This window comes from Caretta caretta, chromosome 8 (genome assembly GCF_965140235.1).
Source record: "Caretta caretta isolate rCarCar2 chromosome 8, rCarCar1.hap1, whole genome shotgun sequence".
In the NCBI taxonomy this organism is placed as follows: Eukaryota; Metazoa; Chordata; order Testudines; family Cheloniidae; genus Caretta; species Caretta caretta.
The window spans coordinates 71,270,950-71,288,127 of NC_134213.1; the positions used below are offsets into that span (position 1 = coordinate 71,270,950).

A 17,178-nucleotide genomic window follows, 5' to 3' on the forward strand; every position below is an offset into this window, starting at 1 on the left:
TGATCTACACTAACAGTCTGTCAACATAGATGTAATGTCAGGAACTTTTTTTAAAGTAACTATTCATACAAAATACGTTGCCACTTTTTTAACAAACATTCTTCCCAACTACTCACAGCAAAGAATCATACATGCTGAACTTCATACCTCAGACTGCTCATCTAGTCCATGAGGCCCTGCCTCTTCCCACCCATTCCCAGCCCCCATTCCAACCCCTTCCCCAAAGTCTCTGCCCCCTTCCCCAAATCCCCACCTCTTCTCCATCTCCTCCCCTGAGCGCCCGCGTCCCTGCTGCTCCCCCTCCCTCCTGGAAAGTCCTAAGTGCTGCCAAACAGCTGTTTTGTTGGCAGGAAGCACTGGGAGGTAGGTGGAGAAGCGGGGATGCGGTGCGCTCAGGGGAGAGCGGGGCGTGAGGGGGAGCTTGGCTGCTGGTGGAGTCGGCGCCTATGGCGGGTTGCAGGAAATAAATCTGCGGGCCATGTGTTTGAGACCCCTGGTCCCTAGGGACCACATCTCGAACAACTACAGTGACTGCACAGGGGGAGTAAACCCTCTCCCGTCTAATGCAAATTTTAACGAGCTTGATCTAAATCAGATTTAAGTATTGTGCTCTTTTTTTTTTTTTTTTTTTTTTTTTTAAGAAGCACAAAACCTTGCTAATGGAAAACCTTTTGATTTTTTTAAGGTGATACTGGAAGAAAATACAGAGAAGAAACAAGTTCATGTAGGAAAACTTGAAGCAACAATAAAGTCATTATCGGCTGAACTTCTTAAGGTTTGTTTAAACATGAAATTGTCCTAATCATAGGATTTCTTCATTTAATTTTATGCATTGTTGTTTAATTTAGAAATGATTCTTGTTTAATAGGCTAATGAAATTATCAAGAAGTTACAAGGAGATTTGAAAACACTAATGAGTAAATTGAAATTGAAAAATACAGTAACAATTCAGCAAGAAAAACTCTTGGCTGAAAAAGAAGAGAAACTACAGAAAGAGCAAAGGGAACTTCAGGAGACTGGACAATCTCTTCGAGTAAAAGAGCAAGAGGTAACTTAATGCATTATCTTAAGCTGTAACCATTTATGTATGTGCTTTAAATTAAGCATGCGTTTAAGTGTTTGCAGGATTAGCCTTGAATTGCTGTCTGTAAAACTGAATGACTTTACCCACTTATGAAATGGTTTATTGAAACAGAATTCTGGCAAATGTTAGTGTAGTGTATTTTTCTGGTTGATAAAAACATAGAGGGAATAGAGAGCCCAGTTGAAGCAAAACTCTCAAATTTTAGTAACAGCACTAAATTTGACAAATTGGGAAGTCCAAGAAAAATAGCTAAAATAATTATAAACTTAATTGTTTGGATCAATATGCTTTTTACCTAAGGAGACATTCAAATTAAAAAATAATTGTTTTTTTTTTAAAGAGGGAGATTTTCTTGTATTACTTAGATAAAATATGAAAGATTTAAAAAAAAGAAAGTTTCGCCCACTGTTTTTAGGCTCTATGCTTTATTTGCATTTGGTATTTTATTCAGTTCCAAGAATGAAAACATACTGGTCAGTTCAGTTTCTGGTTCTCTTGCATGTTTAAAACACTTCATGAATGTGGTTTGGAACTGCAAACTTCATATCTGGACAGAACTTCCAGCAAAGACAGCAGGAGTTCAGGGCCATCTCAGATTTCAGTTACTATTAGGGTTAGCAAACCTTTTAACAAAAGCTAACTCCTACAATGAAAACTCTTTACCTTGTTACCTCTTTAAATACAAATAGAGAGAGGATACTGTATTTGAATAGGGCTAGAATTTAGAGTACAAAACATTCAGTGAATGCAACGGAGTGTACAGAGCTATGAATCAACATACTTCTGAAGGGCAGAAACAGGCAAAAGCTGAGAGAGAGATTTTTCAAAGGCATAAATAGTTGCCCAGTGCCAACTGACACTTTTTTGCCTTGAAATCAATGCCAAGAAAATAAGGATCTTTTCATTGTGTAATCACACCCCTTTTGTACTACGATTAATTGTGACTCTAAATCAAAGCAACACTGAAAGATAAGATCAACTGTACTTCCAAATCTTTGATATTTATTTCCACTGTTTTCTTCAGTTTTTAATCATTGATATTTCTTGATTATGCTTGACGTAATTAGTATGGAAATATTTCAGGTATGCAAGTTGCAAGAACAGTTAGAAACTACAGTACAAAAACTGGAAGAAAGCAAGCAACTGCTAAAAACCAATGAAAATGGTAGGTTTACTGGATTCCTTCTTTAGGTCTCTCTCTCCTTGTTTTTGTTACACGTAGGGGAATTCTTCACCACTGCACAGAATTTGATCCCCTCAGATTTCTTTGCTTCCTCGCAGAAAAATGACTGATAGGGAAGCCACAAGAGTGGTCATGTGACCCCTCCCCAGCACTATGTTTTGGGTGCCCAGGGCAGCCAGCAGAGGGGTGAATCACTGTGGGGCAGGGGGCAGGACTGGAGAAGACCCTGCGCCAGGCTCAGCTGCTAGTCCCAGCTGGGCTGGGGAGGACAGGACTTCCTCTTCCTCCTAATCAACACAAATGATTAGGGGTCTAGAACACATGAGTTATGAGGAGAGGCTGAGGGAGCTGGGATTGTTTAGCCTGCAGAAGAGAAGAATGAGGGGGGATTTGATAGCTGCTTTCAACTACCTGAAAGGGGGTTCCAAAGAGGATGGCTGTAGACTGTTCTCAATGGTAGCAGATGACAGAACGAGGAGTAATGGTCTCAAGTTGCAGTGGGGGAGGTTTAGATTGGATATTAGGAAAAACTTTTTCACTATGAGGGTGGTGAAACACTGGAATGCGTTACCTAGGGAGGTGGTGGAAACTCCTTCCTTAGAGGTTTTTAAGGTCAGGCTTGACAAAGCCCTGGCTGGGATGATTTAGTTGGGGTTTGGTCCTGCTTCGAGCAGGGGGTTGGACTAGATGACCTTCTGGGGTCCCTTCCAACCCTGATATTCTATGATTCTTCACAGTATCTGGGGCCATGTCAGACCCACCCCCAGATTTCTCCCCTGGCTGCAGGAAGCTCTACAAACTCCCTCCCACTTTCCCTCCACGCTTCCTGCACCCATTGCTCCTCAGCTGCAGGGGGAGGGAATCACTGTACACTGATCACTGTTCATCACCCCGATGAACCACCTGCACCTGGATCCTCCTGTAGAGTCCCATGACCGTTGTACCCAGAACCCCCTAACAAGCCCCTTTGCATCGAGATCCTCCTTCCCACTCGGATCCCTCACTGAGCCGCCTGCACCCAGATTGCCCCTCACACAACTCTCTCAACCCACACCTGGATTCCCCCCCACTAAGCCCCTCCAAACTTGGATCCTCCTTTGCTGAGCCTGTCTGCCCCACACCTGGTGTACCTGGCAGAGAGTGGCAGGGCCCTAGGGTTTTTCTGGGGAAGGCCCTGTCCTTGTGCTGTGTCAGGGTTGGGTGCAGCCTCATCACTGAGTCCGTGTCCTTGGTGGGAGCTGCACAGTGATCTCCCACCTCTTTCCAGCCAGTGGCCTGTGCTTGCCAATGCCATGCTGGAGTCTCCACATTTATTTGACAAATAAAATTTGCAGAATTTTAAAATATTGTATGCAGAATTTTTAATTTTTGGCACAGAATGCCCTCAGGAGTAAAATTTTGTATTAAAAACATTTTATTTCATCGTGAAGCTAGAAAGATTGCTCATTTCTATCATGGCATACTTGTGATTTCCTGCTGTTCCCCTCCGCTCCCGCCACCCCACAGCCCACAAGGATCAAACAATTTAGTAACCGTTCAGTTCAGGTTTCCAGTGTATTATAGTAGCCCTAATTTGTTTGGTGTGGTTCTTCACATAAAACAGAATTTCCCTTACAACTTTCTAAGTGTTACATTTTAGAATTTGAGAAAGTGTACATGCGATTCTAACTTTAAGCTACATGACCACGAGTTAAAACAAGAATTGCACAGATAAGTTACAAATTGATGCTTTGAAAATATAGGCTCCAGTTGTGCATCCTACTAATACACATGCTTAACTTTAAGCAGGTAAAGAATTTCATTGAAGTCCGTGGGAAAGCTTACATGCTTAAAGTTATGTATGTTTGTAGATCTCTTACTCTTTATGGGGCATAATCCAAAGCATATTGAACTCAATGAACTTAAATCCAGCTACGGGGTCTCTAATTATTACATGCTTACCTCCCTATAGTTGTGGGTTCTAATTAATACTCTATTGCTGTTCTATGAAAAATTAAGTAATAGGTTATAATAATGGACATTTAAAAGATGACTATGCTCTTTAAAAAAAAAAGAAAAGGAGTACTTGTGGCACCTTAGAGACTAACCAATTTATTTGAGCATGAGCTTTCGTGAGCTACAGCTCACTTCATCAGATGCATACCGTGGAAACTGCAGCAGACTTTATATATACACTTTCTCTGTGTATATATAAAGTCTGCTGCAGTTTCCACGGTATGCATCTGATGAAGTGAGCTGTAGCTCACGAAAGCTCATGCTCAAATAAATTGGTTAGTCTCTAAGGTGCCACAAGTACTCCTTTTCTTTTTGCGAATACAGACTAACACGGCTGTTACTCTGAAACCTGTCATTATGCTCTTTAAGGAACCTGATTTTTTTTTTTTAAGCCATTTTTAGCAGTAGATGGTTGAAGGGGAAAGTTAATCAGGCCTGTTACGTTTTGAGAGATAGGACTTTGCGGGGGCGGAGGGGGCAAATATAACACTAATATAACATGAAATAGAATCATTCACATGATTTCTTGACGTAGTTTATGTTAGATTTACAGTACTAATAAAAGGGATGGAAAACGAAATGCTTGAAAATTAGAGTTTTACTCCTTTTTCTATATAGTAATCACATGGTTAAATAAGCAACTGAATGAAATTCAGATGGCAAGAAAGCAAGAGATATTGGGAACGTCTACCATTCCACTTATACATTCAAGCAATGGCACTATTAAAACTGGCACTTCACCTCACAATATGGTAAGCTATCCAAATTTATAAAACTTTGTACTTTCTGTACATTTTTAGAATAAAGATACATGCCAAGTGAAGTGCTTACCGTACCTAGGAGAAATGCTTTGGTATTTGAATTTTTCTCATCATGTTGTGCACTGTTAATGGATGCAACAAAGTTACTAGTATCATAAATAAGAACTTCCTAAATTCTTATTGTCTTGAATAAGCGATATAAACTGTTAAAATGCACAAATTTGTACAATGCGTTTGGGCTAGTGAAATAGCATATGCTAAAATGTGCATGCATCTACACGTCTAATATTCTTAAGATCCTTCTCTAAAATGAGTCAAGAATGTCCTCCTCAAACAGTCCATTACACCGCACTTACACCAAACACCAGAAATTGTATGTGAATAGAAAGATAGGCTATATAACACATGCTAGACATGCCACCAAGCAAAGGTCATAAAGTATTCTGGGTTGCTCTTTATATAACTAAGAGTTATTTACCTGGTGGAAGGGGATGTACAGGTATTTTTCCTCTGCCTGGAGGACCTAGAGCTTCTGCTAATCTGGTAAAACATATATATATATATATATATATATATATATATAAAACTACATGCAGAATGTCCCTTTCACTTTTGAATTTAATATGAAATTAGAATTTAAAAATCTGCCAACACACAGAAAAACGATTACAACACTAATAGAAATTGCATAAGAAAAAGTGTGGGTGTCTTGCTCTTAGACATCTTCATACTTCTAGAAATGGTTACTAACAAATGTTCCAGATAGTCATTAATTTTTACATGAACATAACTTTTTAACTTAGGGCTAGTGAGGTATTTTAAAGAGCACAAGGGAAATGAGGAGTAAAAAATTCTTATAAAATGTTCTTGTTTAAAGAGACCAAATTAAAGTAGGCCTGCTGGCTCTTAAGATGTGTGGTACAATGCTTTCAAGGAGTTCTCAAATCTATCAGTCAGTGTTTATTTGGTTGGTTGGTTTTTTTTTTTTTGATTCAACATATCTAGCACATGCCCATTTTACCTCGGCTAGCAGGTTTTACTTCTCTATTGTTCTGTTCCCCTTCCAGTAACTAAGGCCTGTAGATCTGCAGCCATTTAATCTTAAAAAAAAAAAAAAACACAACAAAAAACCCAACTTGTTTGCATTGCTACATTTTCTCTTTGATGCACAGTCTTGTGTGACTTACATACACTTGTAATAAGAGTATAGTCAAGAGTACATTAGTCAAATCTTGTGGTTTGTTGTTAGAGGGAAAAGTGCTAGTAAAATAATGCTTACCTTGTCTAGTATCTGCAAGTATTCCTTTTAAGAATGTAAACCAATTTCTTCCCTGTACTTTAGTCACTATAATGTATAAACATTAATTTGTGGTAATATTTTGTGACTACAAAGGTCAGTTTTAAATTTTTACATCTGGGCTCAGTGAAATGAAATGCTCATTGAAGCCTGCCAGGCATGATTACCCAGTAAGAATACTAATGCCTAGCTCTTATATAGCGCTTTTCATCAGTGGTTCTCTACATTCTTTACAAAGGAGGTCTGTCTCCTTATCCTCATTTTACAGTTGGGGAAACTTAGATACTAAGAGGTGAAATGCCCTTCCTAAGGACACCCAGCAGACCAGCGGCAGAGCTAGGAAGAAAACCCAAGTCTCCTGAGTCCCAGTTTAGTGATCTTGAATGTCTGGTTTCTACTTTAAGTGAACCACTATTAAAAAGAAAACTAGAGATGCTGGAACTAGAGATGCATACATAGATTTTAATTTTCTACTGTTGCACTGCTGTTTCCTCCTCTTTCTACATTTTTATTTTTCTCTCTTACAGCTTGACAACAGACTCCGTTTTACTAGCTCAGGAATCAGTTACCCCATCTCTCCAGTATGTGCTTTCCAAAACTTTCCAGAAACAGCACCTGTGAAAAGTGCCAACCAGCAGGTTTCAGGACCAAAGGCAGGCGTTTATTTTTACTTCTGTGCTCAAGACAAACATTTCTAATCATATATTTCTGAACAGTTTGACTTAATTGGCTATTTCCAAAAATTATTAACACAGTATGCTATGTGATATGGTTTTTATGTTAAGTGACAGCAAGAATTTGGCTATAAACACTAAATTATTTTAGTGGTGGTAATATTTGGCATTTTCAACAGTTTACAAACCCTAATTTTCATGACTCTCCTGTAAGGTATTTTCCACCTTGTCATGAATTCTCCTTTGAACAAAAGCTACACAGCAAATTAGTTGTAGTGTTAAACCTAGAACACGAGAATTCCTGGCAGTTACCTCTGGTTTTCAGTCTAATATACCATACTGTCTCCCAAATGTAACTTCCCCTAATTTCTATTTGATTATAGTAAACGTCCTACTGTAAACTAGTGAGAAAGAAGTTCTCAAAGTCAGCAAGGTTCCCTTTTCAGTTGTCTGTATATCTTCGTGTTCTTTATTCCTTACAGAAGTAGTTTGTAGTACACTAAACACTTCATATATTCTATACAATTTGGGATTGAAATTACTATAGCTCAGTGCCATAGCATCACTATTTCAGAGTATCCCGATGGCATGGGTGTGGCCTTGCAAGCATCCCACTCTTTGATTCCTCTTCTCAGGGCTCCTCAAGTATACTTCTCCAACACTGTCTTAGCTAATAACTAAGGCTAAGATTTTGTCATGGCTATTTTTAGTAAAAGTCACAGACAGGTCATGGGCAATAAAGAAAAATTTATGGAAGCCCATGACCTGTCCCTGACTTCTACTAAAAATTTCCATGACAAAATGGGAAGCAGTTGTGGGGGGCTGGCTGGGAGCTCCAGGGACCCCCATCACCTGTGGGGACTTGGAGTTGCGGGGGTCCCCCTGCCACCTCCAGGGTGGTGGGACTCTGCAGTTCCCAGCCACCGCAGGCTGAAGTCATGGAGGTCTTTGGTCTGTGACAAAACTAGCTTTACTAATGACACCCATGTCATGGAGTAATATATTAATAGGGGCACCTCGAATCACAAACTAAAGTTCAATACCGTAACTCAAAAGGGTTGGGCTTTGCCGCCGCCTTACACTCCAGGCTCTACTGTCCTTCAGACTAGAGGGCTCTCAGATTTAACTGTGGAGTCCCTTCCTAGAGTTCAAAGGCTCCAACCAAGCAATAATGCAAACAATGCCCACCTTGGGCTTAATAAAAGTCCTATGTCCCTCCTGGATTCGATCTCTGCTCCCTGCCCTTGTACATGAGAGTGGCCAAAGAGGTGTTTCCTTGAGTGTTTCCAGTATCTCCTTCTGCTATCCAGGCCTCCTGGCTTCTGGCCTGTCTTCCTATTCCCAGAGAGGACCTGCAAAACTTTCTGCTCTCTGCAGCCTCTTCCTGCTGCTCTTTATGGATAGGCTTGGAAAGATGAGATTTTTATCAGTAAATGTCAATTTCACCGTACACGCACAAAGCCACCCAAAAATATATTTCCATCAATAATAATCAAAATTTACAGATCAGCAAAGTAAGAAAAATGCTGCTTGAGACGTTTGTTGGATTCAAGGATATTTACTTTGTATATCTGTGTGTGGTTATAAAGCTTTAATGTGTTGAGTCTCAGCATGTGTTGTCATTAAATAATTGTCTGATTCCCCCATACTTTGAAAATTTAAATGTATTACATTGAAAAAAAAAAAAAGCTTTAAATGAACAATTGTTATCCAATGACCTTTTTTAAAAAATGAATTCTGCTGAGTCTCTTTTTGGGAGAACACCTTTCTCCTGCTCAGCTGGATCAGTTTAATGAACAGGGCTAGCTTGGCCCCATGCTCTTAAAGTGGCAGACTGCCCTATTACACTCCGCAAAAGACTTACCTTACTAAAAACAATCAAACCTGATGTTTCAGAAAAAAACACCGAATACTAAAGACACCAAAACTTTAAACAAAGGCTTTCTTGGCAAATATCAGCTTTACTTTGGCATAACTGACTTCAATCAGATATCAGTCAGCACTATATTAGTGGGCTGTAAGCTGCTGCTCTACCCTAAATCTTAAATTTAACATAACTTAAATAATTGAGAAGCAGGAACTATTTCCTGTTTATATTGGATAACAAACCATGTTGCTATGTATCAGTAATTCACCCTGTGCTATCCTATTTATACACAGCAGATTTGTCAACTGAATTGCTTCTTTGGTTTATATCTATGCTATTTTATTTGTTAAGCATTTGCTAAACATGGTGTGGAACCTTATTGCCCTGAAGTGCTCAGTCTGACAAAAGTCCTCAGTCTATACATTTTCTTGGTGCATAATCATATCTGGATCCAAACTGTTGAATGTGTGAAACCTTTGATCTTTTGGCAGGTTCAGTTTAACGTGCAGCTTTCAAAAACTAATAGAAGTTCAGACATTCAGCCAGGATTTCCTATTGCAACTGGTCATTCAACAAATAAAGAAAAGTGAGTATCATGATGATTGTGCCCATAGATATTATTTTGAGGTCCAATTCTCAGAGAACTCAGCCCAGCCTTTCTAAAATTGTTGGACATTTTTTTTTTCAAAAGTTTTTTTTATACCCAAGTTTGTGAATACACATTGTGTTGTTATGTTCCAGTGAGCATGCACAGACTTACACTCACAAAATAAACCTGTAATTTTAGAGGCTACTTTTGAAAATGTGGTCCTCTGTCCAAGTGTCTTTGGAAGTAGTTTTTTTTGTTTTATGAATAATTCTGAAGAAGCCATATTTCATTTCTAGTGAAATATTAAATTGTCTTGTTTGCAGATTTACCTATCTCCCTCCCCACCACCACCACCCCCCCAAAAAAGTCCGTGTCAGTTCCTTTTTAAAGTAGTCTAATTTTTTCATTATTCAGCTCTCTTGGGATACACTACAGAAACCAAACTTTGTCAGATAGCACTAATGACTTTAAATATGGCTGTACCTGACCCTGTATTGTGACAATTCTGTTCTTTAGTGGAGGTCCACAATAGCGGTGATATTGGTATGTGGGAGCATCAGCTTAATGGGGGCCAGCTACTCTGGAAATGGATGTCATAGTGACCTGAAAAGTAGAGTGAGGACAATGAATGTTCATTTGTTGAAATGCTGACTGCCCTAGCAAGTCTGGCTAGTGATGGCATTCAGAGCCTATTGCTTAAAGTGATGTGACTAGTAATTCCATTTGCAGATGAAGTCTGGTTTCTTTATTCCAGTTTACCAGGATGGTGCTGGAGTGTACAAATAGTGGGTGGTTTTAGAAATCCTACAATGAAGGAGGTAGGCCCAGTGGGATGAGTAAGTGAAAACATTAAGTTCTGGCTGCACTACATATTTTAACTGCATTTAACCAGTTAATTACATGGTTATTCCCAGTTATAGCACTAAAGTCTTAGACTGGCAAATATGTCTTCCTGAAACAAATTTTGTAAACTGTTTTTGTGGTGTAGATAGGACCTCCTCTAACTGAATCTTTTATCTCAGTTGGCTCTCCTTTCCAGCTTTCCACTGCTCTGGGGGGGGATATCCCAGAATGCATTGCTCTGTGTCTGTGCCCTCTGGGAATTCTTTCATCTTCTGAGTCACTGAGATAGCTGCCCAAATTTTCTAAGAAAGCACTGATCCAAAGAACTCTTGGCACTGTTATAAATGTGGATGAACAAACCTGGTTGTCATGTGGTTTTGAGGTGGAAAACACTGCCGTGCAGAAACTGTCACGTTTGTTGTAACTGGGTTGGATGAGTGTCAGACTGATTACAAAAACAGTTTGTTGTGTAGACAGGGCTGGAATATTAATCTATATAAAAGTTATTAAAATAAAATGTCAACACATTTTATGTAGTACTACAAAAAAGTAACATTGCATAATTGTCCATTTAGATCCCACACTTGGTATCCATGCATGCAAAATCAGAATCTTTGAACAGCAGTGTCCATTGGAGCTATGCCTGGCACTCATTATGTCCTCGTGCTTTCCCCATCTGAGCGCAGAGCAGTCCCATCCATCCCTCTTACTGCTTGGCAGTTTGCATCACCGCCATTGCTGTCATAGTGGATTCAAAGCCCTCAGGCTTGAACTCCCTGTACATTGTGCAATGGACTCATTCCCTGCAGACACAGACGTATAGCCATTGTTTGTTCAGTTTAAGCAGAAGCCCCTTGTTTGACAGCTGTGCTGTCTGCTGGCTTTTCTTGTCAAGATGGAGAAAATCCAGGGTCAGTTGGCTAAAATTACTACTTCTGGAGCAGTCTGAGGGGCACTTCAGACCCAGAAGAGCAGGTATCAGGCTCCAACATAGGACCTTCCACCTCTGAATCCCAGTCAGTCAGCACTTCTGTGAGCTAGAATGCAACTCTTAAGACCAGTACCAGTAAGAGATCTGACACAGTCCAACAGGCCATCCACAACTGCCAGAAATCAGCTTGGCACCAAAGCTTGGTGCTGCCTGCAAGGTAAAATAGATTGGAACACCGAACCAAACATATTTCCAGGCATCCATCTATCTCTTGGGATCTAAATATCCTCATGAAGTCCCCCTTTAAACGCCTCTGAATGTTCTCTTCACTACCTTAGTCTCAGATTGCTTTTTTGGTGGCCATTACATAAGCCAGGTGGGAGAGTGAATTTCAGTCCCTCATGGTTCATCCCCCTCCCTTATTATACTGTTTCTCATCGAGATGCCAAACACTGTGCCTGGACGTGGCTTTGAGATAAGATGCCAAATTGGGAAAGGCATTGTTTAGTGAGTGAGCTAGGACTACTCATTCCCTCCTTCCACATGAGGTGCTGCTGGCCAGTGACTTAGAATGGGATCCACATGGACAAATAATTGAAGAAAGAACCGTTACTTAGTTGGCAGTAACTGTGGTTCTTATATGTTTTGTCTGAATAGCTCCCACAAACACCCTACGTTCTTGCTCCTTTGGAGTCTCCTCTAGGTGAGATTCTGGATTAGTGAGAAACTGGAGGGAGTGTTGTGGCCGCCCTGCCATTTGTACCCCCATCTGAGGGCATATATGCTGGCTACAGGCATGATCCCAACAGACACTGCTGTTCAAATTAGTCTTGCATGCCTCAGGCATGTGTACACCTACAGTGGTATGCACCATGGATTAAAATATCTCAAAGTACCACAGTTACTGCAAGGTAAGTAACCATTACATTATTATTGTTTCAGCACCTGCATTGATGTTAGTATGGTGAATACAAGTATTTGAGATGTCTTATAGGTTGCTGCTGCTTCAGTCGGTCTTAATCTCTTTGAAGGGCCTTTATTTTAGGCCCTAAGTATATTACTAGTGAGCTTTACTGCATTAAAGACACAAGCTTACAAAATTAGGTAAACAAAGAAGTGTTAAATTTTCCTATTTTAAGCACGATTCTATTTTCTTTTGGTTAGTGGTGAGAACTTGGGATTGGAGTTGAAGTATTTAAAGAAAAGAGAAGACAGCATTCCTTTACGAGGTCTCAGCCAAAATACATTTAACTCCTCAGGTAGGAATGGCGGTAGTTCCATGAAAGTAAAAAAATCTTATTTCAAAATTCTTTCTGCTTTAAGAAGGTGTTACTTATACCCCCCAGAAGTTAATAGAGTTTTTTCCCCCCCCATTTGCAGAGTATCCGAAATCCTCCACATCAACAAAAACATTAACTTCATCAAAACCCGGAGTACAGTCTGCAGCTTCTGCTTACTTCCCTGGATTGCAAACAACATAATCATTAAATGAAATCTTTTATTTTACCAACTATCGAAGATTTTGGATGGCTTTTAATTAAGATACTAAACACAATTATTACTCCTTAAATTGTCAGTCAAAATGTTACAGTAACGGTGGAAAATGAGTTAACTTTACTATACATTTGTATAATCTTTGGCTTTTGTGGAGAAAGCAAATGGATTTACATAGATTTCAGTATACAGTTCCAGCCAGAAGAGTAAAATAGGGAGGGGAAAAATATTAACTACTTAAGTCACATGGAAATGTTTAGAAATAATTATTCATAAAATGAGACCAAGCCTTTTAAAAGGTTTATAAATGGTTACTGAGCAACAAGACCCACATAGAGGAGTTTGTGTAGTAAACAACCTATTTTAATCTTTTCCCTGCCAAAAATCCACAAACTAATGATATTGCTATTAGTTCTGTCATTATGCTGAAACTCAGTCCTGCTTGGAGTTTCTCCTTGAAAATACCTTGTTACTTTAGGATCTTGCTCCTGGATGGTGCATAGCACCCTCAGCAATCTCTAAAGTCAGTGGTAGTTGTGCTGGGCAGTTTCCAGATATAGGAAACTTCTTTTCCCAAGTTATTCCTACATCTGTTTAGAGTTTGAATCTAATTTTTGGTTTTTATACTGAAAGACATGTTTGCATAGCATTTTGAACTTACTACTCTGGGCTCCTTAGCCCCTAAATCAACACTTGTGTCAGGATACCAGTGTAATGACCCAGGTCAGCTAGGACCAGGCGGTGTATTATATTCTCCTTATACAGGATTTTGGCAGTGTGGATCTGCATTATTTGCATATTATCTCCACGTGTGGATGAAATATACACTCTGGCATTCATCTCTGTAACATGCAGCAGGATGTGGAGTATCCTTTTATTGGCCTGCCACCTATGAAACACTGTTTCCTGTCGGGTACATCTATACTGCGATCACAGGATGTGGTTGCAGTCTTAAGTCGACATACCTGAACTAGCTTTAATGTAGCTAGCTCAAATACGACAGCAGTGAAACTGCTTCACTCTGGACTAGCTCCACAAGTAATTACTCAGGGTTCTGGGCAGGCTTGTACAGCCCACACTGAAGCACCTGCTGCAGCTTCACTGCTCCAGTACCCAAACTGGCTGGACTGGGGATGTCTACTTGAGCTATAATCACAACCTGTAACTGCAAGTATAGACACATCTTCAGAAGCTCAGTTACAAGAACGTAAGGGGCGAAAGAGTGAGCACTTTGGTTCTGGCCTAGGACTCATGCTAATTTCTTAAACTTGAAGCATATTAAATTCTGTAAATGTAAGAGTTGAAGCATTATGGGATCACTCATGTTCTTACAGAGACACATCCTAGCATTAAAAGTTTGCAGGACATTTATTTAATGTAGGTTTCATGTGGTTTCTTTCTCTTTGGCTTGGAAATTGCTTTCTTAAACCAACTACTTTTTTACATATGTGAACATATTTGTGTGCAGATTTGTATCTTGTGGATCACTAGTCAGATATTTAAATTAGCTGCTTTAAAATGAGATCCTAAATATTTACCTCAGTGAAAGCACAAACGTGAGTTATGGCTACAAATTTCACATCTTGTCACAGCCCCTAATTATTTTTGTGTGTGTGTGTGTCTCTCTCTCTCTCACTCACCATGACAGATGATTCCACATACAATGGGCTAGTTTGTAATACACTGGAAGTTACAACCAGGTATCTGAACTGTCTTGTTCCAGTAATTTTATGAAGCATTAATTAGAACATCTGGAATCCATTTCATATTCTACTGCTGTAATCAAAGATGCCTTCAAGGGTGACTACAGTGGTGTACAGAACATATCAAGTCAATTTAACTGTACTTACCACTTAGGTTTGGATACATTTTAATACTTGGGTTCGTTGGTGAAATTATGCTACAACCTGAGTCTGTGTTCTTCCCCTGAGTGTCCCAGTGAAGACTGAGGAAGCCAGTTACATGGAATTGAGTAGTAAATTTTTCCCTGCAATTTATATGAACCATATTCTAATCTCAAACTAGATAACTTAAAATGACAGTTGTTGGGCATTTTCCAGTATCTTGGACTCAATTTATGTCCCTAGCTCCTACACTTGAATTGTATCAGAATCTACTCCTTCTCTTTCCCTTAATTATATGGGCATGTTTGAGTGGCTAATCACCCTAATTTTGCACATTACTGTCTGTGTAAACAAACATTTTGGAGTGTAAAATTTGTATATTTGTTTATAATCAATTTGTATTTTGTGTGTATAGTTGCTTTTGGAAGTGTACATGTTAATGGAAATATTAAAATGGTTTCAGTAAAAATGTTTCTGCTCAGCTACAGTGGACTTACAGTTAAATGGAAACATATTAGAGAGAGTGGTTTCACACACTCAAATATTTAAAATGAGAATTAGAGCAAAGTTATGATTTCACTATAGTCCAGACCAGGAAATGGTACCATTTTGCCAGACAGAGCTTGATGGCCCACTTATCAAGCTGCTTAGTCCAAAAATTTAGGATTTACAAAAGCTGCTCAGAACAGCTAACTGAAAATTTTTATAAAATGACTAAATATACTTTCACATAATGCAGTAGTATTGGAAATCAGTATGAAACTTGAAGAATGGGGCCTAGATCCTACAAAAGAACTCAGATGGTATGACACCTTGCTGCCCAGTGGCATTCCCAGCCCAGCATCCAGGTACCCTACACAATGCATGGGGAAAGTTTGAGAATCCATATCTTAAGCACTCATCAGCTAAGCAAGATTAATTTACTGTCAGTTTGTTGGTGGTATTTACTTGAAAGGGGGTGGTAATGACAGAAATTCTTACATTATCTTGCTCCAGTTGTTAAGACTTTAAAATATCCAAAACACTTACCTCAGACAGTTAGACCCACAAGCAAGATGCCTGCATAGTTGCTACTTGTACAAAATAAATGCTCAAAGCAGCTTAGTAGCAATTTAAGTGAGAAAATGGTACATTAGTAAAGTATTACACTGGTGGCTTTTTCTTTTAAAAAAAGGTAGAAGGAACTTCTATGGCTAAAAAACTACATGCATAAAACCTGGAGGGCAGGGGGTTTGGCAATCATGCAGCTGACAAGTTACCCAAAGAGGCCAAACTTGGATGGTGTGCTACAGCCTGAGTCCATGTATTTGCATTTGGCCAGAGCTACTCTCATCATTTATGTGTAAGACTGTAATCACTGAAATTGATTCCTCCATGTTAAAAAGAGGCAGGCATTTTAACAGGGTGACAAAGTAATAACATGCCTGGCTGTTTTGTCAGTGTCCTTCCTTTCCTGCAGGTGGCTCTGATTCTACTGCTAGCTAAAGGTGATACTAGCTCAGGCCCTATGTGTAATTCATTTAGTAAGGGGAAGAAGAGCTGGTTTAAGCAGACTCGGATACTGAATACAGGCAACAGCAGAGAGAGAATTTTATTCACACAGTAGCCATCTGTGTGCTAGATAACAGATTGTAATTACTAGAATCAGACAGCAATTTCTTTTCATCTGACTGGACTCTGCTTTATGCTAACATTAAAATGCAGTTCTATTTTTCAAGTGTTGTAAGATGATTGTTGTACTTTGCCTTCCCCATTCTTTTGTATCACATTTAATGGTTTATAATGAAGTTAACTTCACATTATCTGCTAGCATGGCAAGGACATCAACAATTTTTAGCTAAGTTTAACCTAACCTAATTGTTAGAGGCTGCTGCTTGACAATACTTTCTACCTTTTTTCTTATATCAAAAATTACTGGTAACTCCTTTTGCAGTACTGTAGTCCAAGAAAAAAAATACTCAGTATAAGTCCATCTTTTAATTAGAAGTGGCCTGCTTCAGGTATGTGGCCTATTAATTCAATGGTAAATGAGTTAATACCAAGTTAGTTTAAGATTAGGGTTTTTACTTAGTTTTATTCAGTAACATTCTTTTACTACATGTTACATGGCAAGGTGGGTGCAAAAATGAGAAAATTAAACATTAAGAAAAGAGTGGTGTGCCAGTAACATTCACTGAACATACTTTAAGTCACTCCAAAGTTAGTTGGTGAGTAAGTTTCGATAATATTGATACTAACATTTGAGGTTAGCATTGTGTATTAGTTTGCCCTTTTTTGCAGGGGTAAGATACTGATTATCTTGTTTTTATTCAAAATGTAACTGACAGGATCTTTTACTACATCCTGATTTGATGCTTCACTTATAAAAGTAGGTAGGCCCAGTCATTCCCCTCAAATATCCATATACAAGTTTCCTATGGCAAGTGATGTGAGTTACAGCCTACCCACCCCCACTTCCCTGATGGAAAAATTAGGAACTTGTATCCAAATGAATGAATACCTTCTATCAGAAGAAAGTTTATTACTACAGTATCTGCCATACTCCTTTTTCCAAAACACAGGGAGGGCCAGCTGTACATTTATCAGAGTAAGTATCATTCACAGGCTAGGTGCATC

The 17,178-nt window shown here is 39.2% G+C and overlaps 1 protein-coding gene across 3 annotated transcripts in view; it reads left to right on the forward strand.

Annotated features, from left to right (window-relative positions):
* SASS6 (SAS-6 centriolar assembly protein) overlaps positions 1-17,178 on the forward strand; it is a 53,307-nt gene that overhangs the window by 15,933 nt on the left and 20,196 nt on the right. The window contains exons 10-17 of one of the 3 annotated variants that reach the window (XM_075131596.1): positions 686-775; positions 869-1,048; positions 2,168-2,249; positions 4,881-5,014; positions 6,848-6,973; positions 9,353-9,447; positions 12,389-12,483; positions 14,367-16,279. In XM_075131596.1, the coding sequence (XP_074987697.1) occupies positions 686-775; positions 869-1,048; positions 2,168-2,249; positions 4,881-5,014; positions 6,848-6,973; positions 9,353-9,447; positions 12,389-12,483; positions 14,367-14,452 (888 nt within the window). In that variant the 3' untranslated portion in view covers positions 14,453-16,279. Of the gene's footprint in view, positions 1-685; positions 776-868; positions 1,049-2,167; positions 2,250-4,880; positions 5,015-6,847; positions 6,974-9,352; positions 9,448-12,388; positions 12,484-12,604; positions 16,280-17,178 lie in introns of those variants that run through there. The other 2 variants (XM_048862687.2, XM_048862688.2) reach the window with 2 other exon arrangements.